This window comes from Amblyraja radiata, chromosome 22, assembly GCF_010909765.2.
Source record: "Amblyraja radiata isolate CabotCenter1 chromosome 22, sAmbRad1.1.pri, whole genome shotgun sequence".
Lineage (NCBI taxonomy): Eukaryota > Metazoa > Chordata > Chondrichthyes > Rajiformes > Rajidae > Amblyraja > Amblyraja radiata.
In genome coordinates this window covers 36,182,885-36,208,248 of record NC_045977.1, presented here as the reverse complement: position 1 = coordinate 36,208,248, position 25,364 = coordinate 36,182,885, and the positions used below count along the sequence as shown (strand labels likewise).

Genomic DNA, 25,364 nt, shown 5'->3' with positions numbered 1-25,364 from the left:
GGAGTTTGTACGTTCTCCCCGTGACCTGCGTGGGTCTTCTCCGAGATCTTCGGTTTCCTCCCACATTCCAAAGACCTGCAGGTCTGTAGGTTTGGTATAAATGTAAAACTGTCCCTAGTGTGTGTTGGCTAGTGCCAGTGTGTGGGGTGTGGACTCGGTGGGCCGAAGGGCCTGTTTCCCTGCTGTATCTCTAAACGAATCAAAGCTAATGTTGTCAAATATGTCGAGAAAGAAAAGGAAACCAAATTTCAAACATCCCGAGCTTCTATCGACAACTTTCTCTTTGCGCTTGGTGAATTATTTAAGCAGTTGTCCCCCGTTAAGTGGTTTTTCTTCCGTCCGTGCTACAGATGTTACAGGCCAGACGGCACATGTTCACCTTCTGCATAATTCATCTTGTGGCATCGTTCCCAGTCAGTGAACTCTACGGAATAAAATTGATTGCTCCTGTGTGGAAGGGAAAGAGTTTCTGTTCATAAGTGATAGGAGCAGAATTAGGCCATTCAGCCCATCAAGTCTACTCAACCCCATTCTCCTGCCTTCCCCCCCATAACCCCTGACACCCTTACGAATCAAGAATCTATCTCTGCCTTAAAATTATCCACTGACTTGTTGAGAAGGAGTTTTCCCCAGAGGCCATTAGGACTGTAAACTCCTATCTCACCAGGGACTAACTTTACTGAACCACTCGACTGCTTTTTAAAAAAATTGCTGTTTTTTTTCCCTTTTTCCTTCCGCCCACAATATTTAATATGAAAAAGAATATGTGATTCTGTTTGTAGTTTGTTTGGTTGTTTGTTTGTTTGTCTTTTTGCACAAAGTCCGCGAGCATTGCCACTTTTCATTTCACTGCACATCTCGTATGTGTATGTGACGAATAAACTTGACTTGACTTGGCCTCCACAGCCTTCTGAGGCAATGAATTCCACAGATTCACCACCCTGTGACTAAAGAAATTCCTCCTCATCTCCTTCCTGAAGGAATGTCCTTTAATTCTGAGGCCTTGCCGTCTGGTTCTAAACTTGGCCACTAGTGGAAACATCCTCTCCACATTCACTCTATTCAGGCCTTTCACTATTCAGTAAGTTTACTCAAACTCTTTGCATTCACGTTACGCGATTAGCTCTCACGTTCATTTTGTGAAGTAAACATTTGCACCATTAGCTTGGGTCCGGGGATCCTCGTGTTTTATCGGAGTGTTTAGTTTAGAGATTCAGCTTGAAAACAGGCCGTTCAGCCCACTGACTCTACCCGGATCAGCGATCACTCATTCACACCAGTTCTATGTTATTGCGGGCAGTTTTGGCCCCCATATCCGAGGAAGGTTGTACTGGCGTTGGAGAGGGTCCAGAGGAGGTTTACGAGAATGATCGCACGAATGATTAAGTGAACATATGATGAGCATTAGATGGCACCAGGCCTGTACTCGCTGGAGTTTCGAAGGATGAGGGGTGACCTCACTGAAACTTATTGAAAAGTGAAAGGCCTGGGTGGAGAGGATGTTTCCACTAGTGGGAGAGTCCAGGACCAGATGTCGTAGCCTCAGAATGAAAGTAGGTACCTTTAGAAAAGAGATGAGGAGGAATTTCTTTAGTCAGAGGGTGGTGAATCTGTCGAATTCATTGCCACAGGCGGCTGTGGAGGCCAAGGCAATCGATATTTTTAAGACTGAGATTGACAGATATTTGATTAATAAGGGTGTCAGGGGTTATGGGGAAGGCAGGAGAATGAGGCTGATAGGGATTGTTAGATCGGCCATGATTGAATAGAGGAGTAGACTTGACGGGCCGAATGGCCAAATTCTTCTCCTAAAAGGCATGAACATGAACTATCCCATGTTAGCGCGCACGCACACACACACACACACACACACACACACACGCACGCACGCACGCACACACACACACACACACACACACATACACACACACACACACACACACACACACGCCATTTAACAGAGGGCCAATTAACCTACAAGCCCGCAGGTCATTAGGAAACACATGTGGTCATGGGGAGAGTGTGCACATTCCACACGGACAGCGCCCGAGGTCAGGATTGTACTCGAGTCTCTGGATCCGTGACCACTCTTCCATGGATCCAAGTCCCGAGTAAAAATAGCATCAAGCACAATGATCTTTGTACGATCAACAAACCAGCTTGTCATGGAGAACATGGAGGGGCGGCATGGTGGCACAGCAGTAGAGCTTCAGCCTTGCAGCACCAGGGACCCGGGTTTGATCCTGACTACGGGCGCTGTCTGTACGGAGTTTGTACGTTCTTCGGTTTCCTCCCACACTCCAAAGACGTGCAGGTTTGTAGGTTAATTGGCTTGGCATAAATGTAAATTGTAACCAGTGTGTGTAGGATAGTGTTTATATGCGGAGATAGCTGGTCGGTGCGGACTCAGTGGGCCGAAGGGCCAGTTTCCGTGCAGTATCTCCAACCTAAACAAAATTACACAGTCATCTTACAGTATTTTCCCACTCATCCACTAGAGAGCTTGGATTACAATTGGATTACAATGTGGGTTATTCACAAGGTCCTGGTGCTTTAAGGTTATGAAAACTACCTTCAGCTCAGGATTTCTTCACTTGCTAAAACTCTGATTCACCTTTCACTTTGGAGACACCCCTCAGAACCTACTACTTTGATCAGAAGTTTGACTCGCTGCCATAGACTCATAGATGCCTAAAGGGGCTGTCCCACTGTGGCAACCTAATCCGCGAGTTCAGAAGAGTTTGCCCTCGACTCATACTCGCAGCATGGTCGACACGAGGTTCCAGGAGGTCTTTGTAACTCTCCTTCATGCTCGAGAGTAGTCCCCACGTACTCGAGGCCTCAGCTAGGCCCGCGAGTAAAAAAAGGTCGCCATGAAGGTTTATTTACTCGTAGATTTAGTCGAAGTAGGTCGTAGTAAGTCGGCATGTTATTCGTAGATAATCGAGGGTAGTCAAAGGTAATCGAAGGTAGTTGTAGATAGTCTTCAAATTGTCTAAGGGAGGTCGAAGGAGGTCGTCTTCACTCTCGACTATTCGGTGTCCAATTTTCCCAAAGCTAGTTGAAGCTGGTCTTCAACATAGTCCCAGGAGGTCTTCAACATAGTCGAAGGAGGTCTTCAACATAGTCCCAGGAGGTCTTCAACATGACACTTTTTCAAACTCTCCTAAACTCGCCAATTAAGTTGCCCAAGTGGGACAGCCCCTTTACAGTGTGGAAACAGGCCCTTCAACCCAACTTGCCCACACCGACCAACATGCCCCAGCTACACTAGTCCTATCTGCCTGCCTTTGACCCATATCCCTCCAAACCTGTCCTATCCATGCTCCTGTCTAACTGTTTCTGCTCTCGATGTCCTTGTACGAGCAACGCCGACTTTTGTTTGCTATCCATCCAGCGATACCATTATGGTTATTAATATTCTTTGCTGTGGAAGCTGCTGCATAAAAAGAACTTGTCGTCTTATTATTGTTGATTAAAAATAAAATGTTGATGCCGGTTTTTTTTTTCCCTTCAGTGATGCCTACAGGGTGTTCAACGCCACGACCCAGTCACGGCACATGAAACAGTTGCCGAATCTAACACCACCTCCCATCCGTCTGACTGCACCTCTGTTACTCCAGGTGGGTAGTCAGCCATTAATTCATTCTGCATAACAATATACACACACACACGCTCACAGTGCAAATATCACCAAAGATCACAATACAAAATTTAAAAAAATAATAAAATAAACTGCATGTAAATTCACAAGTTGATCAGTCATAGGAGCTGAAGGCACGGCACGGTGGCGCAGCGGTAGAGTTGCTGACTCACAGCGCCAGATACCCGGGTTCGATCCTGACTATGGGTGCTGCCTGTACAGAGTTTGAACGTTCTTCCCGTGACCTGCGTGGGTTTTCTGCAGGATCTCCGGTTTCATCCCACACTACAAACACTGCCAAAGATAGGCACAAAGTGCCGGAGTAACTCAGCGGGTCAGGCAGCATCTCTGGAGAAGAAGGGCCCTTCTACAGGCTCACAAGCCGAAACGTCACCAATCCTTTTTTTTTTCTCTCCAGAGTTGCTTCCTGACCCGATGACTTACTTTGTGTCTATATTTGCAACCTGCTGCCAGTTTGCAAGCAAACCAAAACAGAGTCTGAAGAAGGGTCTCGACCCGAAACGTCACTCGTTCCTCCTCTCCAGAGATGCTGCCTGTCCCGCTGAGTTACTCCAGCATTTTGTGTCTGTCTTCGGTGCAAACCAGCGTCTGCAGTTCCTTCCTACGGAATTTGTAATTTCTAGGTCTGCTGCCTTGATTATTTATGTGTAAGATAAGGATTTAATGTGCGTGGCTCAACTGCGCATTTATTTTGTCAGGTTGACTATCATATAATGTGTGGGAGATAAATTCTTCTGACTTGTATTTCTCCCATCGTCCATTGAATGTGCTTTGGTTAAGATATATATTCCTGCACACAATCCAGCTCAATAAATCAGGGTATGACCAGTGGGTTCTTAATCCAGAGTTCTCACTCATACAGAACGGTGGTTCTAATTAATGGCTGCAAGTCTGTAATTAACATAAATCAAGTTTCTTGGCTAAGTAGACAATAGGTGCAGGAGCAGGCCATTGGGCCCTTCGAACCAGCACAGTACTCGAATGTGGAAAGGTAGGAGCTGCTTAGTTCCACTTTCACAGCTGAGTTTAGTTTGGTGATACAGCGTGCAAACAGGCCCTTCTGCCCACAGTGATCGTGCGGACTAGCGATCACCCACACACTGGCTCTGCCCTGCACACCAGCGACAATATACAGAAGGTAATTAACCTACAAACCCACACCTCTTTGGAGTGTCGTGGGAAACCGGAGCGCCCAGTGAAAACCCACCTGGTCACAGGGAGAACGTGCAAACGTGAGGGGGATATCTTATAGAAACAAATAAAATTCTAAAAGGACTGGACAAGCTAGATGCAGGAAAATGTTCCCAATGTTGGGCGAGTCCAGAACTAGGGGCCACAGTCTTAGAATAAAGGGGAGGTCATTTAAAACTGAGGTGAGAAAAAACATTTTCACCCAGAGAGTTGTGAATTTATGGAATTCCCTGCCACAGAGGGCAGTGGAGGCCAAATTACTGGATGGATTTAAGAGAGAGTTAGATAGAGCTCTAGGGGCTAGTGGAGTCAAGGGATATGGGGAGAAGGCAGGCACGGGTTATTGATAGGGGATGATCACAATGAATGGTGGTGCTGACTCGAAGGGCTGAATGACCTCCTCCTGCACCTATTTTCTATGTTTCTATGGTATGTTTCTAAACTCGGCACAGACAGCAACCGAGGTCAGGATCGAACGGGTCTCTTGTGCTGTGAGGCAGCATCTCTGGAGGAAAAGGATGGGTGATGTTTCGGAGAGTCTGAAGAAGGGTTCCAACCTGAAACTATCTTTGATCTGGCTTTACCTTGAACTACCCTTAACATGTGTCTATACACAGTAAATGGCTCGATTGTAATCATGTATTGCCTTTCCGCTGACTTAATAGCACGCAACAAAAGCTTTTCACTGGACTCCGGTGTCTATCTTTTTTTCGGGGTGAATTTTATCTTCTTTTGCACTGTTTTTTATTCTTTCTTTGTCCTTATCAGAAGCAGAGTCCGATGAGCCTGAAGGATTGGAGCAGGAGTCAAGTGACCAACACGCCATCTGATGTGGGAAGCAGCAGATCAGAGTTGTTTGTGGTGAACAAGCAGCAGGGTGCTGGAAACCTGCAGGAAATCACCCTGGGAACCAAGAGCATCTCGGTCATAGCGGCAAAGCGGCGCTCACGGGCAAACGCGGCGGACCCTGCCCTGGAACCCACCAGGGAGAAGGGGAGGAGGATTCAGTCCATGCGATCTGCCGAGGAGACCGAGAAGGAGAACTGGCGTCACATCGACTCTAAGAAAGACGCGTTGAACATCGAAATGAAATCGGTCGGCAAAGGCCGCAGCCTCTCGCCCAAAATGGAAGGGATTGTCTTTGGGAACAGCCCAGATTTTGGCATTTCCTCTCCGCTGACCTCGAGTTTGTCCTGGTCCAAGCTGAAAGGGGCGAGAAAGACGGATCAGAGGGAGGATTCGACTGAAATGAAAGAAAGAAAGAAGAGATCCAGACAGTTCGAAATAAATTCTCCAGGGGTAAGACTGGTCGAGATCGGAATTGCTAATGATGATGGGTTGAACATGGTGATCATTCCACAGTAGCGCTCATAAGTCTTCTTATCGAGTCCACACACAAGATTAGAACTTCTCAGCATCTGCATACAATGGTGTCTGTCTTGGCGCTTCAAATATTGGCTATATTTAAGAGGGAGTTAGATGTGGCCCTTGTGGCTAAAGGTATCAGGGAGTATGGAGAGAAGGCAGGTACGGGATACTGAGTTGGATGATCAGCCATGATCATATTGAATGGTGGTGCAGGCTCGAAGGACCGAATGGCCTACTCCTGCACCTATTTTCTATGTTTCTATGTTTCTTGCACTTCTTGTGCGTGGTGGCGGAAAGATTGGTGGAAACAGGACCGTGACATAAACGCTCTTTCCTAAACCCCACGCTCATAAGTGATAAGAGCTAAATTGGGCCATTCGGCCCATCAAGTTTACTCCGTCTCAATCATGGCTGATCTATCGCTTCCTTCCGAACCCCATTCTCCTGCCTTCCCCCCCCCCCCCATATAACCTCTGACACCCGTACTAATCAAGAATCTTTCTATCTCAACCTTAAAAAATATCCACTGACTTGGCCTCCACTGCCTTCCGTGGCAATGAATTCCACAGATTCGCCACCCTCTGACTAAAGAAATGAAGTAAATGAAACTTCAAAAGTACTTCTCAAGACACATAATCCAGTACCATCTCGCATCTGCGCACAGCTGCAATACAAGGAGCAGTAAAACCCTTCTTGTACTCACACAGGTCTTTATCGAAACACATCAAGGTACACATGAAAGGCATCTTTTCAGTTGAGTGCAATGTGCAGTCTAATCTGTGCCGCGACTATCAAAATAGATAAATAACCAACCAGTCTGCAATCTTTTGGCTGGTTCTGGAAGAAGAAAGAATGTTTTACAAGAGGACATGCTTAAGAAAGAACTGCAGATGCTGGAGAAATCGAAGGTGGACAAAATTGCTGGAGAAACTCAGCGTGTGAGGCAGCATCTATGGAGCGAAGTTTCGGGCCGAAACCCGGAATAGGTGACGTTTCACGTCCGAGACCCTTCTGGAAACTCAGCGGGTGAGGTAGCATCTATGGAGCGAAGTTTCGGGCCGAAACCCAGGAATAGGTGACGTTTCACGTCCGAGACCCTTCTGGAAACTCAGCGGGTGAGGTAGCATCTATGGAGCGAAGGAATAGGTGACGTTTCGGGCCGAGACCCGGAAGGGTCTCGGCCCGAAACGTCACCTATTCCTTCGCTCCATAGATGCTGCCTCACCCGCTGAGTTTCTCCAGCAATTTTGTCCACCTTTCACAAGAGGACCCACAGAACTGAAAGAATAAAGAATTTGGAAGGAACTGCAGATGCTAGTTTTGTGCGACACTATTTGGACAGATGTATGGATAGGAAGGGTTTAGACGATACGGCTCAAATGCAGGCAAATGGGACAAGCCCAGTAAGCCAACCCATATGGCATGGATAAGGAGAACGTGCAAACTCCGTACAGATAGCACCCGTGGTCAGGATCGGACCCAGGTGTCCGGCGTTGTAAGCGCTGTAAGGCAGCAACTCTACCGATGCATCACACTGCACTTTTGCTTACACTTTTTTAATTTTCCATTCCCATTTTTTCTACATCTTAAAATTCTTCTTCCTTTGCCGATTCCTGGTTCTAGTGGCAGCTCATCCATCTGAAGCTTTGCATCTGTTCTCCCTCCACAGTCGCTTCCTCACCTGCTGAATATTTCCAGACGTTTCTGTTTATATATTAGTTCAGCAGCATCTGTATTATTCAGCTTTCGCAGCCAAAAATAACACCCAGTTTTCACATTCAAACGAAATGAATCATTTTCAATTGAAAAAACGAATGCTCGGCGGAGATAGAAATGAGTCTTTTGACAGATGGCACAATGGGCTAAGTGTTCGGCTGGCAACCGGAAGGTAGCCGGTTCAAATCCCGCTTGGAGTGCATACTGTCGTTGTGTCCTTGGGCAAGACACTTCACCCACCTTTGCCCGTGTGTGAATGTGTGTGAGTGATTGCTGGTGGTCGGAGGGGCCGTAGGCGCAGATTGGCAGCCACGCTTCCGTCAGTCTGCCCCAGGGCAGCTGTGGCTACAGAAGTAGCTTACCACCACCGAGTGTGACTGAGGAGTGAATGAATAATGCGATGTAAAGCGCCTTGAGTATTAGAAAGGCGCTATATAAATCTCATCCATTATTATTATTATTATTAATTAAAGGAATAGAAATGAGAAAAGTGAAAATCATGAAATCAACTAGCTGTGAGCAGGTGAATTGACTCTAATCGCTCGATCAAGTTTAATTTAGAGATATAATGCAGAAACAGCCCCTTGGCCCATCGAGTCTGTGCCGACCAGCGATCCCCGCACATTAGCTTTATCCTTGGGACAATTTACCTTTACACCAAGACAATTAAGCTACAAACCTGTGCGTCTTTGGAGTGTGGGAGGAAACCGAAGATCTCGGAGTAATCCCATGCAGTCACGGGGAGAACGTACAAACTCCGTACAGACCGCACCCGTAGTCGGGATCGAACCTGGGTCTCTCGCGCTGAGCCACCGTGCCACACGCAGTCCATTGAGATAGAAAGGGATGGAGGTTCCATGGAATAATACCAAGAAAGGCAGTAGGTTGGATGTAGCTCCCTGCAACAGGTTATCATAGTGTGTTGTGATTGTCAATTAACATTTCAGTAGGGAGCTGGTCAGCTGGTCCCTCAGGATGGGAGAGGAGCTTCCCAGTGTTATTCCCAGTGTGGGATCCTATATATATCGGCGCAACCAAGCGAAGGCTTTTGGGCCTGTCCCACTTTCGCGACTTTTTAGGTGACTACAGGAGACTATGAGGTTGCCGCTTGTTGGCCGGAGGTTGCCGGGGTGTCGCCTGCATGGTGATGAGTAATTCCCGCATTCTCGCAACTAGTCGCGGCTTCATTCTGGTCGCCGTTCATTTTTCAACATGTTGAAAAGTTAGCGGGGACCAGAATTTTGACGAGTAGCGAGAATTCTCGTGACGTAGATGCAATGGTAGTGGGTTGATCGCCAGGAGGTCGTGGGTTGTCGTGGGTTGCCGCTGGTGCTGACCAGTGAATTTCATTGGCTCATTGGGAATAAAATACGTAAACAGCAGTTTTCGGAACCAAGTATAACCGAACGGTAATGTTAATCTCCGCCGAGCTTCACAGCCGTGTATCTCTGACTTGTTAAAAGTTGACTCCACTCCTTCTCCCCATTCTCTTCTCCCCCTTCTCCTCCTCCTCCCCCCTCTCCCCCCCTCTTTTAAAGGACTTACGTGACCCTTCCTGTACACTGTGCTTTCACCGTCTTAATTACTGCGCCAATCTTCCTGTTCATCGCGGTGTGTGTCTGTATCAAATTGGCTTTGCACCGTGTGTATTTCACTCAGACAGCGCTCCCCCCCGCTTGCCCCATCCCCCGCCTGCATAACTGGCTGGTGAAGGAAGCGATGTGTGCGTGCGTGTTCCACTCTTCCAGTTGCCGGTTTTCCAGCGACTTGCTACGACTTGACAGTCTCCGGCAGTCGCCTGAAAAATAGCCCAAGTGGGACAGGCCCATTAGTGGTCATAGAGTCATAGAGTGTGGAGATAAGCCCTTCGGCCCAACTTGCCCTCACCAGCCAACACTGTCCCAGCTACACCAGTCATCATCTCGCTGAACACTTACACTCAGTCCGCCTTGGCCTACGCGATCTCCCGGTTGACAAACATTTTAACTCCCCTTCCCATTTCCACACTGACCTTTCTATCCTGGGCCTCCTCCACTGTCAGAGTGAAGCCACAGGCAAATTGGAGGACCTGCACCTCATAATTCACTTGGACAGCTCGCAACCCAGCGGTATGAACATTGACTTCTAATTTCAAGTAACTCCTGCATTCCCCCCCCCCCCCCTCCCCTCCCCTCTCTCACTCTCTTCCTAGTTATCCTATCACTTCCACTAGTCGCACGCTTGTATGCCTCTTGCATCACCTTCCCCAGCCACCAATGGGCCATTATGGGCTCCACCATTTCCTGAGATCATCTGTTTCTGGCCCTGATTTGTTCTGGCCTTTTCCCCCCCAAACCTCTACTTCCAATCTACCGACCCGAAACATCATCCACTCCTTTCCTCCACAGACGCTGCCTGACCCGTTGAGTTACCCCAGCATTTTGTGTCTATCTCCGTGCTTTTCCTATTAACCTTGGTCATCTTTTTGATGTCTTTCCTCTCCCCGGCGATACTGCACCTGACCTGGAACAGAAAGTGATGGGGTAACTCGGCGGGTCAGGCAGCATCTCTGGAGGACGTTTCAGGTCGGACCGAAGAAGGGTCCTGAATATCACTACCCATATCCTCCAGCGATGCTGCCTGATCCACTGAGTTACTCCAGCACTTTGTGTTCTACGTAGGATTCCAGCTCCTTGTGTCTACGTCGGGTCCAGGCGTACAAATGTGTACAAATGTATCCGCTCTAGAGAACTTTCTGCTTTGAAGAACAAATTGTCTCTTCCCAACTTTTAGCTTGGGTGTTGATTTTTTTTACTAACTTGCTACTCTTTCAATAGTGTTATGGGTTACTTAATAGCCAGCCAAAATGCTACACTGACTCTTCATTCAAACCACATCTGAAAGATTACACATCCATCATTCCTTCAGCACACCACAGAATTGTTAAGTGATGTGCCAACATCTTTGTGTGAAGTTTTGAAATCCATAACCTGATTCACATCCGAGGCAAGATTGTAATTAAATGAGCCAAATTGTTGAGATCAAAAGCAGAACTATTTGCTGGATCCTGGTCCAGAAAAACATCTTGTATACATGTTGTTTAGGTCAGAGATACAGCACGGAAACAGGCCCTTCGTCCCACCGAGTAAACGCTGACCATTGATTGCCAGGGAATTAACACTGGGAATAACACTGGGAATAAAACTGGGAATGACACTGGGGAATAACACTGGGGAATGACACTGGGGAATGACACTGGGAATGACACTGGGAATGACACTGGGAATGACACTGGGAACCGAAACGTCGCCAATTCCTTTTCTCCATAGATGCTGCCTCTCCCGCTGAGTTACACTCCAGCATTTTGTGTCCACCTTCGATTTTACCAGCTTCTGCAGTTCTTTCTTAAATACACTGGTTCTATGTTATCCCACTATCTCATCCATTTCTGACACACTAGGAACAACGTACGGCGACCAATTAATATACAAACCCGCACGTCTTTGGGATGTGGGAGGAAACCGGAGCACCTGGAGGAAACGCACGTGGTCACAGGGAAAATCGTGCAAACTCCACACAGACAGCTCCCGAGGTCAGGATTGAACCCTGGTCTGTGGGGCTGTGAGGCAGCAGCTCGACCAGCTGCACCACTGTGCCGCTAAAAGTGCAGAATAGAAACATCTATGCAATGTACTCCGAGTCCAAAATCCCGATCCCTTAAAGTTTCTGTCAACTGCCACTGCTTCCAACTGTTCATCGTTTATAAAGTATTGCATCCTAACCTCACATATTCCTGTTCTGAATTCCATTTATCACATTTCACACAATCTTTTTAATGCTCCCATCTATACTGCTTGACTTTGTGTCATTGCAATACATGGACGTGTAGCTTCCCACCCCATCACCCAGTCTGAAGAAGGGTTCCCACCCGAAACATCACCTATCCCTTTACTCCAGAGACGCTGCCTGACCTGCTGAGTTACTCCAGCACTTTAGACAATAGGTGCAGGAGTAGGCCATTCGGCCCTTCGAGCCAGCACCACCATTCAATGTGATCATGACTGATCATCCACAATCAGTAGCCCGTTCCTGCCTTCTCCCCATATCCCACTGACTCCGCTATCTTTAAGAGCCCTATCTAGCTCTCTCTTGAAAATATCCAGAGAACCGGCCTCCACCGCCCTCTGAGGCAGAGAATTCCACAGACTCACCACTCTCCATGTGAAAAAGTGTTTCCTCGTCTCTAATGGCTTACCCCTTATTCTTATTTTGTGTCTATCTTTGGATTTGGAGATTTGTCATCTAACTTGCCGTTGATTTCTTCAGCACTGTTATTAAGGCAGGCCCCTGCTGCCATTAAGTATTACATTTCACAGGATTTCCTGGCAGCTGCCCACATTTCAAGATTTTCCTGTTTATAATTTCACGATTATCCATTTTGCGATGCCGCTTTACACCAGACTATCTGCCCTTTGTGTTCATTACTTGATGTTTTGAAAGGTCTTTCCCTGTATATTTTTGGTGGATTCTGAGTTACAATTGGTCTCGAGTATTTAATTTTTTGCCTCGTATCAAATGCTTGCAACATTCTATTCAACGCTCTATTAAAAATGTTGACATTTTCAATTGATAATAAGGTTGTACAATAGATGGTTATAGTGATGCCACATGTTTTACCCCTCCACTATGCTTCGGCAAGGCCAGCAGCATAATCAAGGACCAGCCTCATCCCGGACACTCCCTCTTCTCCCCTCCCCCAGCAGGCAAGAGGTACAGAAGTGTGAAAACGCACACATACACCACCAGATTCAGGGACAGTTTCTTCCCCAGCTGTTATCAGCAAAGATCCTATAGCGAGCAAGATAGATCCCTCGACTAAAAAGACGTAGTACGGTCATGGGCAGATTCATGGGTAATTTTAGGCCCCATTTCCGTAACCCAGCTTCCGTCTCCGCACCAAAGATCCCATAGGATGCTAGTGCGGAGACGGAAGCCGGTTACGGAAACATCCTCGTAAAAATAAAAGTTATTTGAGAAAAATCTTCTCCTCATTTTCAGAATTATAATTTATTAACACAAACTGTTACCCCGCAACGTTGATTACACTGCGAGTCGGGTTGGGTTGGGTTACTAAAATGGATGAAAAAAAGGCCCACGTTCCGCTCCGTTGCGTACTACACGGCAGCCCATTGCATTTAGAAGGAGTGGTCTATCTTGCTCCGCTATAGGATCTTTGGTTATAAGGCAACTGAACCATCCTATCACCAACTGGAGAGTGGTCCTCCTGACCTGCCATCTACCCAATTGGAGACCTTCAGACTATCTTTAATCGGATGTTACTCAGCTTTATCCTGCACGAAACATTGTTCCTTTTATCCTGTACCCGTACGCAGTGGACGGTTCGATTGTAATCATGCCTTTCAGCTTACTGGATAGTGCGCAACAAAAAAGCTTTTCACTATACGTTGGTACATACGACAATAATGTTTGGTTTCATTATTTTACTTTAGTTTATTGTCAGGTGTACTGAGGTACAGTGAAAAGCTTTTGTTACTAACTAACAGTCTCTGCCCACAGTCTTCTAACTCTAATGCTTACTTTTAAATCTTGTGCCGATGGTTAGTGTAACATTTGCATCTAATGCAGTTTTTTTCTTCTTCTCCATAGGTTCCTAAACTGCGGACAAACCCCTCGCGTCCGCACAACGTCAAGAGCGTGTCCGATCACAGGTTTTCGTTCACCCCACACCTCTCCCAGAACTCTAATCTCAAGCCGAGTGTCGTGCCAGTCAGGAACTCCACTGTGTCTAACGCCAACCTGCCAACGGCGGCAAAGATCAAATTCCCACTCAAGTATCATTCAGGTGATTCTCCTTTTGCTGGGTGCTACTGCCCTCCCCTACTTACAGTCTGCATCTCAAGAAGGGTCTCGGCCCGAAACGTCACCCATTCCTTCTATCCAGAGATGCTGCTTGTCCCGCAGAGTTACACCAGCATTGTGTGTCTATCTTCGGTGTAAACCAGCGTCTCTGTAGTGCCATTCCTGCTACATTTTAATAACTTGCGACCAATCACCTCTCCTTTCTAAAATCCGAAACCTCTGGAGACTTTGCGCCCCACCCAAGGTTTCCGTGCGGTTCCCGGAGGTTGCAGGTGGTTGCCGGAGGTTGCAGGTAGTGGAAGCAGGTAGGGAGACTGACAAAAACCTCCGGGAACCGCACGGAAACCTTGGGTGGGGCGCAAAGTCTCCAGAGGTTTCCGTTCAGGTTTCCTAAGTGGGACAGGGGCATTAGGAACGCAAAGAAGACCCGTCAGAATTATGAAGCAAAACTCATGTGGATCAATCATAGAACGTTGCTCTGTTTATTTTTTAAAGTTTCTGATTATCCTTCTGACATTGTTTTTAAATCCTTAATGTTTACGTTAAAAAAATCATCCTGGGTGCTCTGATGCCTGGACCAGTGAGTGAATAACCGGGTCCCAGATTATAGAATTTTAAACATTATTGTGGCGTGGCGTTAGAGTTGCTGCATTAGGTACGGGTGACAATAGATTAAACTAAACTCCAAACACCTCAGGTGAAAAAGTCTCCTCATCTTCTCTCTGACCCTTCCTGTAATTAGGATCTGAATAAGGGTCCCAACTCAAAACATTGTCTCTCCATGTTCTCCAGAGGTGCTGCCTGGCCTGCTGAGTTGCTCCACAAACTTGGATAGAGTGGATGTGGAGGTAGAGATAGGCTTGGATAGAGTGGATGGGGAGAGGATGCTTCCACTAGTGGGAGAGTCTACCACTAGTGATCATAGCCTCAGAATTAAAGGACGTCCTTTTGGGAAGGAGAGGAGGAGGAATTTCTTCAGTCAGAGGGGGGTGAATCTGTGGAATTCTTTGCCACAGAAGGCTGTGGAGGCCAGGTCAGTGGATGTATTTAAGGCTGATATAGATAGATTCTTGATTAATACAGGTGTCTGAGGTTATGAGGAGAAGGCAGGAGAATGGGTTAGGAGGGAGAGATAGATCAGCCATGATTGAATGGCGGAGTAGACTTGAGGGGCCGAATGGCCTAATTCTACTCCTATGATTTATGATCTTATGACCACTGGGTGTCTTTTTTTTAATTAATTCATGCTGACTGCCCTTCATTAATATCTAGTCTGGTATTCAGGGTAGATTCCAATAACTTGCTCACCACTAAGTTAAACTAACTCACCTGCAATTCCACAGTTTATCTCTCCCTTCCTCCCTCCCTATTGTCTATTGTCTCCCTTTTCACTGGGACAATGTTCATAGTCTTATAGACAATAGACAATAGGTGCAGGAGTGGGCCATTCGGCCCTTCGCGCCAGCACCGCCACTCAATGTGATCATGTCTGATCATCCACAATCAGTACCCCGTTCCTGCCTTCTCCCCATATCCCATGACTCCGCTATCTTTAAGAGCCCTATCTAGCTCTCTCTTGAAAGTATCCAGGGAACCGGCCTCCACCGCCCTCTGAGGCAGAGAATTCCACAGACTCACAACTCTCTGTGTGAAAAAGGATTAGTCTTCTAATCCTCCAGCACCACTCCTGTAGTCAGTACGCACTAAAGACTATAGTTGCAGCTCAATAGCCTGAGATTTATTTTATTTGCACCTGGCAATATTTCATTTCCTAAAATGATAGTTATTTAATATTTTACATCCATCCGGCTTGAACACAATGTCGGCATCATCTCCCTCTATTGTGTCGACGGCTTCAAACTATTATTAACAGCCGTGCCCACAGTTACCAACAGCAGCTGCCCTTTGAATCTGAAATACAGACACTAATGTAGGTTTTAATGGAACGATTGAAAAGAACCTAACAATGATCTTTGATGATTTGCAGGTGAGAGCCAGTTGCAGAGGATTGAAGTGAGTAATACCACGCCAAGTACCATTCACCAGAAAAATGCAGAGGGGAGTAAGGGGCTAATCTTGCAGAAGCGATTGAGAGGTCAGCTATTCATGTTTATGTATGTAAGGGTCTATAGACGTGGTCCTTAGTCCTTCACTAAGTCTTTATTAAGACACTACATCCACACGTCCCAGCACTGACCACAACTGGTCTACACACGTACTGGAACCAACAGGGGGAGGGTGCATGCAGATACTACAGTTATACTACCTAAGGTGGGAGTGTCAAATGGTAATGAGGGAGCTACATATTTGGTTGCATGCATAACCACCTACAATGTACAATAACAGGTGCACCTGAACTACAGAACATACAGCTATATGAAGTAGGGGCAGGCCACTATGCCACCCGTACCTGCTCCCCTGTTCAATATGGCCATGGCTGATCTGATTGTAACCTCAAGTATTACAGCATTTAGTTTAGTTTAGAGATACAGCACGGAAACAGGCCCTTCGGCCCACCGAGTCAGCGATCCATGCACACGACCACTATCCTACACACACTAGGGACAATTTGCATTTATACCAAGCCAATGAACCTACAAACCTGTACGTCTTTGGAGTGTGGGAAGAAACTGAGGATCTCGGAGAAAACCCACGCAGGCCACGGGGAGAACGTACAAACTCCGTACAGACAGGATAGAACCTGGGTCTCTGGCGCTGTGAGGCAGCATAGATTAATTACCCTCTGACTAAAGAAGTTCCTCCTCATCTCCTTTTTAAAAGAGCGCCCTTTAATTCTGAGGCTGTGACCTCTAGTCCTAGACTCTCCCACCAGAGGAAACATCCTTTCCACATCCACTCTATCTATGCCTTTCACCTTACATCTGACCTATCTTTCTCTTCATATACAAGCTGCTTCATGGCTCGAAATGCAATCCACATATGATCCACATATGAAAATGCAGCATCTGCTAAAGCTGGAATCTCTGGTGCTCTCTGTACGGAGTTTGTACGTTCTCCCCGTGACTGCGTAGGTTGCTCCGATTTCCTCCCACATTCCAAAGACACGCAGGTTAATTGACTTCGGTGAGTGTGTTAATGAGAGAAAAATATCTGAGTTGACACCCCTTATAGGCTCAAGTTCTTGCATATGGTGCATGCGCAAGAATCACTCACTTTTAACAGTGGGATAAACATAGAAAATAGGTGCAGGAGTAGGCCATTCGGCCCTTCGAGCATGCACCGCCATTCAATATGATCATGGCTGATCATCCAACTCAGTATCCTGTACCTGCCTTCTCTCCATACCCCCTGATCCCTTTAGCCACAAGGGCCACATCTAACTCCCTCTTAAATATAGCCAATGAACTGGCCTCAACTACAATAAAATACTGTAAGGCCACTGAATCACTGTACCTGAGCATCTATTACACAAGCATGCTGTGGTGAACTGAGGACTGAATATCTGGCTCTACTTTGTTATACACTGGGTTTCGTCAATTACCATCTGATATGCTGATATTAGATCAGAATTTGAGCAGAGTTTGCAGAGGGCTCTTGACGGAAACGTCACCCATTCTTTCTGTCGAGAGATGCTGCCTGTCCTTCAGCATTTCTATGTCTACCAGTGTAAGCCCGCACCCACTGTTCCTGCCTACACAAAGTACATTTTCAGTTCAGTTCATTGTCACGGTGTGCCAAGGTACAGTGAAAAGCTTTTTGTTGCGTGCTAACCAGGCGGCAGAAAGACACGCCATGATTGCAATTGGGCCGTTTACAGTGTATAGATACACGATAAGGGGATAACGTTTAGTGCAAGGTAAAGCCAGCAGAGTCCGATCAAGCCCGAGTCGGAGAGACCTCTACCAAAGAGGTAGATTCAAGATTCAAGAGAGTTTATTGTCATGTGTCCCAGATAGGACAATGAAATTCTTACTTTGCTTCAGCACAACAGAATATAGTAGGCATGAATACAGAACAGATCAGTGTGTCCATATACCATTATATAAATATATACACACATGAATAAATAAACAGATAAAGTGCAAATAAACAGATAATGGGCTATTGATGTTCAGAGTTTTGCATGAGTTGAGTTTAATACCCTGATGGCTGTGGGGAAGTAGCTATTCCTGAACCTGGACGTTGCAGTCTTCAGGCTCCTGTATCTTCTACCTGAAGTTAGTGGGGAGATGAGTGTGTGGCCAGGATGGTGTGGGTCCTTGATGATGCTGCCAGCCTTTTTGAGGCAGCGACTGCGATAGATCCCCCTCGATGGTAGGGAGGTCAAAGCCAATGATGGACTGGGCAGTGTTTACTACTTTTTGTAGTATTTTCCGCTCCTGGGCGCTCAAGTTGCCGAACCAGGATACTGGATTTTTCACTCATTTGACTGAATAATGCATTTCACTTTGATTTCTTTTTAGATATGACTTTTGTCAGGATTTACCCGTGAAATATTGTCTAAGCTGCACATATTCAAACTTCTTCCCACGTGAAGGAGTGCAGCAATTTCCTTCCTACAGTTAATGAGATTTTTAAAGCAGTATCGGCAGGGAATAACCTTTCCAGCAGCTGACAGCCATGAATCTACGATGACCCGAGAAGTTAGATTAATGTTTAGGTTACCGCAGATTTAAATGTGAAATATTGATCAGATTAAACATAAAGCTCGGGAACTGGTGCAGAAAATGAAAGACCACAAACGGCTCCTGTGTTATTGATGAGCCTTGCCAGTTACTTTATTTATTTTTATTACCTGAATTTGGAGCCGACTGTGAATCAATGCAGCAGAGGTTAACCGCAGGTTAAATAGAAATAATGTATTCGGTCACGGTGGCTGGTGGGGTCACACCTTCTGAAACAAAAAGCAGAATTCAGGACTCGAATGCCTTAAATCAGTGACTCAGCTGGTAGAGCTGCTGCCTCACAGTGCCAGAGACCCTGGTTCAATCCTGACCTCGGATGCTGTCCGTGTGGAGTTTGCACGTTCTCCGTGACCACGTGGAGTTCCTCTGGTGCTCCGGTTTTCTCTTGCAACCCAAAGACCTGCAGGTTTGTACGCTAATTGGACTGTAAGTTGCCCCCAAAGCATGTAGGGAGTGAATGAGAAAGTTGGATAACATGGAACCAGTGTAGAAATGGGGAACTGCAGATGCTGATTTACAAAACAAGACACAAAGTGCTGGTGTAATTCAGCAGGCCAGGCAGATCTCTGGAGAACGCGGATAGGTGACGTTCTGGGTTGGGACCCTTCATCAGAGTCGTGTGGACGGGTAATCGATGGGCAGTGGCCTGATTCCATGCTGTGCCTTTCAAACAAAATCCAGACATTCTGATTTGATTTGTTTATGTTAACGGTGGCTTGCTTGCTTTCCAGTTGTCATGGTAACATCGGGGTGGCACGGTGGTGCAGCGGTAGAGTTGCTGCCTGACAGCGTCAGAGACCCTGGTTCGATCCTGACTACGGGTGCTGCCTGCACGGGATTTGCACGTTCCCCCCCCGACCGTGACCGCGTGGGTTTGCTCCGGGCGCTCCGGTTTCCTCCCACACTCTAAAGGCGTGCGAGTTTGTGGGTTAACTGGCTTTGGTAAATTGTCTCCTGTGTGTGGGATAGAACTGGTGTACGGGGTGATCGCTGGCCAGCGTGGGCCGAAGGGCCTGTTTCCACGATGTATCTCTGAACTAAGCTAAAGAGGTTTCAGCAGTTTTATTTGGTAGTTTCTTCACCGAGCAGCTGCAGCAGCTGGTGTATTTGAGCAAAGGCTTCCCGAGCAGAACTCAAATCTCACCACAAATATGAACATTTTTTTCCCCGTCCCAGAAGAGACTCCAGATTCTGCGGCTTTGTAACCGCTGCCAGCCGAGGAGAATGTTACCCGGGCCAGCTCTGCTTTCCAGAGCTGCCTCTCAACATTGCCCGTCCAGGGAGTGGATTCAACGTCAAGAAGTTCTCTGCTTGGTTCCAGGCGGACTCCACCCCCACCCCCCCCCCCCCCCCCCCCCCCCCCCCCGATGTTGGGGGAGTCCGGAACCAATACAATACAATACAATACAATACAATACCTTTTATTTGTCATTTGAACCTCACATGAGGTTCAAACGAAATTTGGTTTCTGCAGCCATACAAAAAAAGAACCAAGACACACACCAACACAATTCAATTCACATAAACATCCATCACAGTGAGTCCTCCTCACTGTGATGGAAGGCAAAACTTAAACATATCTCTCCCCTGCACTCCCCTCTCCCCCCCATGTCAGTCAAAGACAGAGTCAAAGCCCCCGGCGGGCGATGTTAAATGTCCCGCAGCCATTAAAGCCACGCCGGGTGATGCAAGGCCACGCACCGGGTCTTGGTGTTGGAGCCCCGGCGGGCTCTTGGTGTTGGAGCCCCGGCGGGCGCTCACAAAGTCCCGCGGCCATTCCAAGCCGCGCGGGGCGGTGATGTAAGGCCCCGCTCCAGGTAATCTTCAACCCCGCAACTCGGGCGGGAGAAGTCACCATTGCGGAAGCCCCGAAAAGCGGTCTCCCACCAGGGACCCGCGGGCTCCCGGCATCACTGTCCACAGACCTGCGGTAGGAGCCTCCGAGTCTCCGGGTGTCGGGTCACAGCAGCACTCCACCACAGCTCCACCCGCTCCGGACTCAGCCAGCTCCGTGATGGTGAATAAATCCGCAGCTCCGCGACTGGAGCCCCAGGTCATTCCTGTTGGAGGCCGCTCCACGTTGCAGCCCCAACGACAACGGAGACCCGACAAAGAAAAGGTTGGGTCTCCCGTGCAGGGGAAAGACCTTAAAGTTCCCCCACCCCACCCCACCCCCACACACATACCCCGACAAAAAAAACAATAAAAACTACATAGAACAAGACAGAAAACAATAAAAAGACAGACGGACTGCAGAGGCCGCTGCTGACAAGAGTCGCGCCGCCCAATTTACCAGGGGCCACAGTTTAAGAATAAGGAGTAAGCCATTAGAACGGAGACGAGGAAACACTTTTTCTCACAGAGAGTGGTGAGTCTGTGGAATTCTCTGCCTCAGAGGGCGGTGGAGGCAGGTTCTCTGGATGCTTTCAAGAGAGAGCTAGATAGGGCTCTTAAAAATAGCGGAGTCAGGGGATGTGGGGAGAAGGCAGGAACGTGGTACTGATTGTGGATGATCAGCCATGATCACATTGAATGGCGGTGCTGGCTCGAAGGGCCGAATGGTCTACTCCTGCACCTATTGTCTATTGTCTATTGACTTCCAGATTAAAGATGAAAAGAGCCCACTGGGGAATAAATGTAACCAGAAATATAACTCTCTTACTCCTATTCCCTGAGCAGGTCCGATGCTTAGTTAATATTTCCTTGCCGTTTTACTTTGCTATCTGCTCTTATTGAAATTCCATTCAAAACATTATTCATTTGGTAGTTTTCAATTGTACAATTTATAATGTTAATAAAATGCAATTTTAACAAGGTGCAGTATTTATCATATCCGTGAGAACTACTTTAGGGCAAAGTTTAAAAGAGAAGTTTGGGTGCGAGTTTTTTTTACACCGAGTTCGTTAGTTCGTTTAGTTTATTGTCACGTGTACAGCGAAAAGCTTTAGTTACATGCTAACCAGTCAGCAGAAAGACAATACATGATTACAATCGATCTATTTACAGCGTATAGATACATGATCAGGGTAGGGGGTGGCGGCACTGTGGCCATTTTGTCCATTCACTCCATTCCCTGTATATCCATGTGCCTATCTAAAAGCCTCTTATATGCCACTATTGTATCTACCTCCACTACTACCCCTGGTGGTGCGATCCAGGCACCTCCCACCCTTTTAGTTTAGCTTAGTTTAGTTTAAACATACAGTGCAGAAACAGGCCCTTCGGCCCACTGAGACTGCACCAACCAGCAATCGAGACTCTTCTTCAGACCCAGTTGTACAGGGTATTGGTGAGACCACACCTGGAGTATTGCGTACAGTTTTGGTCTCCAAATCTGAGGAAAGACATTCTTGCCATAGAGGGAGTACAGAGAAGGTTCACCAGACTGATTCCTGGGATGTCAGGACTTTCATATGAAGAAAGACTGCATAGACTCGGCTTGTACTCGCTAGAATTTAGAAGATTGAGGGGGGATCTTATAGAAACTTACAAAATTCTTAAGTGGTTGGACAGGCTAGATGCAGGAAGATTGTTCCCGATGTTGGGGAAGTCCAGGGCAAGGGGTCACAGCTTAAGGATAGAGGGGAAATCCTTTAGGACCGAGATGACAAAAACATTTTTCACACAGAGAGTGGTGAATCTCTGGAACTCTCTGCCACAGAAGGTAGTTGAGGCCAGTTCATTGGCTATATTTAAGAGGGAGTTAGATGCGGCCCTTGTGGCTAAAGGGATCAGGGGGTATGGAGAGAAGGCAGGTACAGGATACTGAGTTGGATGATCAGCCATGATCATATTGAATGGCGGTGCAGGCTCGAAGGGCCGAATGGCCTACTCCTGCACCTATTTTCTATGTTTCTGTTTCTTCAAACCTGGAGTAACTCAGCAGGTCAATTCTAGAGAAAAGGTCTGAAGAAGGGTCTCCACCCGAAACGTCACCTATTCCTCTTCCACAGAGATGCATTTTAGATCAGAGATACACCACAGAAACTGGCCCATCGGCCCATCTAGTCTGCACCGACAAGCTATCCCGGTACACTGGCACTACACACTAGGGACAATTTACAATCTTTACCGGAGCCAATTAACCTACAAACCAGTACGCGTTTGGAGTGTGGGAGGAAACCGGAGAACCCGGAGAAAACCCACGCGGTCACAGGGAGAACGTACAAACTCCATACAGACAGCACCCGTAGTCAGGATTGAACCAGGGTCTCCGGAGCGGTAAGGCAGCAACTCTACCGCTGCGCCACCATGCTGTCCCGGAACCTCATATCACATATCTATGCTATTAGTGAGACCATCAATTTCCATTTCTGTTTCAAGAGCTAATGTTTTGTTTCAGATTTACAAGTGGTGATGGAGATGAAAGCAAGGGTGATATAAATCAGATTTGTTTTCTCTTTTCCCACTACAATTGCAGGAGCAGGTAACGTCGCCAGCACACATGTGCCCATCCAACTCCAACGGCATCCCGGAAACATCAAAAAAGGAAGTAATTTGCCTTTTAGACCCCACAGGACGTCAGATGCAAATCTACATATCAGAGGAGATAATAGAAACAGGAAATGAACAGTTCCTAGGAAGCATGTGGGCAATAGAGATGTTCGATTCGTGAAATAGGACGCAAGGATTGAGGACAAATCTGAAATTAATTTAAACCAGGATCGTGACATTGCCTGACCTGACGCGAATTCCAAAGAAATTAATTTGAGACATTTACATTCTGTTTTTGCGAAGAAAAATAAGATGCAGGGACATCAATTCCTGCATTCCTTCATTCCGTCGTGCAAGTGACTTCAAGTAGTATTTCTACAGTTGAACATGCTGGCGTGATGAACATGGATCCAAGCATGGGAGGACTATACATGAGTGGAAACTCCAAACTGCTTAAGGCACAATTCCTTCGAGGGCCATTGACCAGTCGATCGTTGGTACTGTAGGAAATGAATTAACGTAGTTGCCATTTGGATCAGCAATGCTATTGGCAGCTATAAGAATTTACAATTATTGTATCCTGTAACAACTCACAAAAAATAGTCAATTTCTTCATATTTTAAGTTGCGATTACTGAAGGATCTGAATAAATCTACCAAGAGTATTTTTTTGTTCTGCATCTTTCACATTTCCTGTCGTGACTTATTTCAGATGCTAACTGGTAAGAGTTAATGGAGAAACTGCAAATGCTCGTATACACCAAAGATAGACGCAAAGTGCTGGAGTAATTCAGCGGGTCAGGCAGCATCTCTGGAGGAAAAGGATGGTTGATGATTTGGGTCTCAACTTACTGTATCTCCAGAGATGCTGCCTGACCCGCTGATTTATTCCAGCACATTGTGTCTATCTAATACTTCATGTATATTTCACATGAAGTCATCAATTGTATGAGCTGTACTCCAATCAATATTCGTGACAATACAAAATAGCCTGAGAATAATAAGGGATTGTAAATTACGTTAATGATAACGAGTGTGAAGTAGTAGTGTAATAACCGACTAACGACTGACAAAGGCGTACATATGTGATCAATGTTTGACGTCCCATTGTAAAACAAATGGCATCAACTTCTAAAGATTTATTGCCAGAAATTGGTTCCATCTGCACACATTTTCGATGTCGTGATTGCTTCCAGGTTGCTAAGTACCTAAGAGGAATTTGGCGTAGACCCTTCTGTGCACAATCCCTGGCATCAGTTAATGGTGTTACCATGTACATTGTGGCCATTTGTGCAACTGCCTGACTAAATTAATTTTTCAAGATGAGATCTATGACGTTTGTTAATTGGGTGTAAGAGAGGGTGGCACAGTGGTGGAGCTGCTGCTTTACAGCACCAGAGAACCGGCTAAGTATTCTGTCCGGACAGAGTTTGTACGTTCTCCCTGCGACTGCGTGGGTTTTCTACAGGTGCTCCGGTTTCCTCCCGCACTCCAAAGACATGCAGGTTTGTAAGTTAATTGGCTTCTGTAAATTGACTGGTTAGCATGCAACAAAGGCTGTTTCCTGTACCTTGGTACACGCGACATTAAACTAAACTCAACTAGTGTGTGTGAAGTTAAACTGGGGTCCTAGCACCTCCAGGCTGTGTAACTACCAAGTCGCAGAGATGACTGCCGCAGTCATCATCTTGCCACTCGCAATGTGCGAGGCCACTCCTGGTGTGGGATTGATTAGTTAGTGAGTGATGAACGGCCACACACATTGTAGAAGCAATGAACTGCAGATGCTGGTTTACATAAAAGGATTCAAAATGCTGGAGTAACTCACCCAGTCAGACAGAAACTCTGGAGAACATGGATCGGTGACGTTTCGGGTTGGGGCCCTTGTTCAGACTGTCTGAAGGGTTATAACCTGAAACGTCACCTATCCATGTTCTCCAGAGATGCCGCCAGTTGAGTTACTCCAGCACTTTGTGTTATTCGGGCCACACACGTTGTTACGTACAGGATGATGAGTCAGACAGATGTGGCACTAGCTTGGATTGTGTGCTCGGGTGTTCCCTCAACTCCATTACACCCATTGCCGCAGCCCATCGGTGCAGTCGACAGGAGAATTAGTTTAGTTTAGTTTAGAGATACAGTGCCGAAACAGGCCCTTCGGCCCACCAAGTTCGTGCTGACCAGCGATCCCCTCACACTAAAACACTGTCCTACACACATTAGGGGCAATTCTACCAAAGCCAATTAACCTACAAGCCTGAACGTCTTTGGAGTGTGGGAGGAAACCAGAGCACCCGGAGAAAACCCATGCAGATCACAGGGTGAACGTACAAACTGAACAGACAGCACTCATAGTCAGGATTGAACCTGGGACTCTGGCGTTGTAAGGCAGCAATTCTACCGCTGCGCCACCGTGCCACCCATATGCCCAGGCCAACCATCTGCCCTGTGACCAACACTCCAGTGACGACCTCAGCAACGTCAACA

At 46.8% G+C, this 25,364-nt stretch overlaps 1 protein-coding gene across 1 annotated transcript in view; it reads left to right on the top strand.

Moving 5' to 3' along the window:
* The window catches only part of LOC116985917 (kinesin-like protein KIF19), a 97,539-nt gene extending 73,982 nt beyond the window's left edge, over window positions 1-23,557 (top strand). Inside the window, exons 16-20 of the mRNA XM_033041038.1 lie at window positions 3,518-3,623; window positions 5,624-6,154; window positions 13,586-13,781; window positions 15,786-15,893; window positions 22,865-23,557. Of these exons, the coding sequence (XP_032896929.1) occupies window positions 3,518-3,623; window positions 5,624-6,154; window positions 13,586-13,781; window positions 15,786-15,893; window positions 22,865-23,013 (1,090 nt within the window). The 3' untranslated portion in view covers window positions 23,014-23,557. The remainder of the gene's footprint in view (window positions 1-3,517; window positions 3,624-5,623; window positions 6,155-13,585; window positions 13,782-15,785; window positions 15,894-22,864) is intronic.
* Window positions 23,558-25,364: the final 1,807 nt, after the last annotated feature.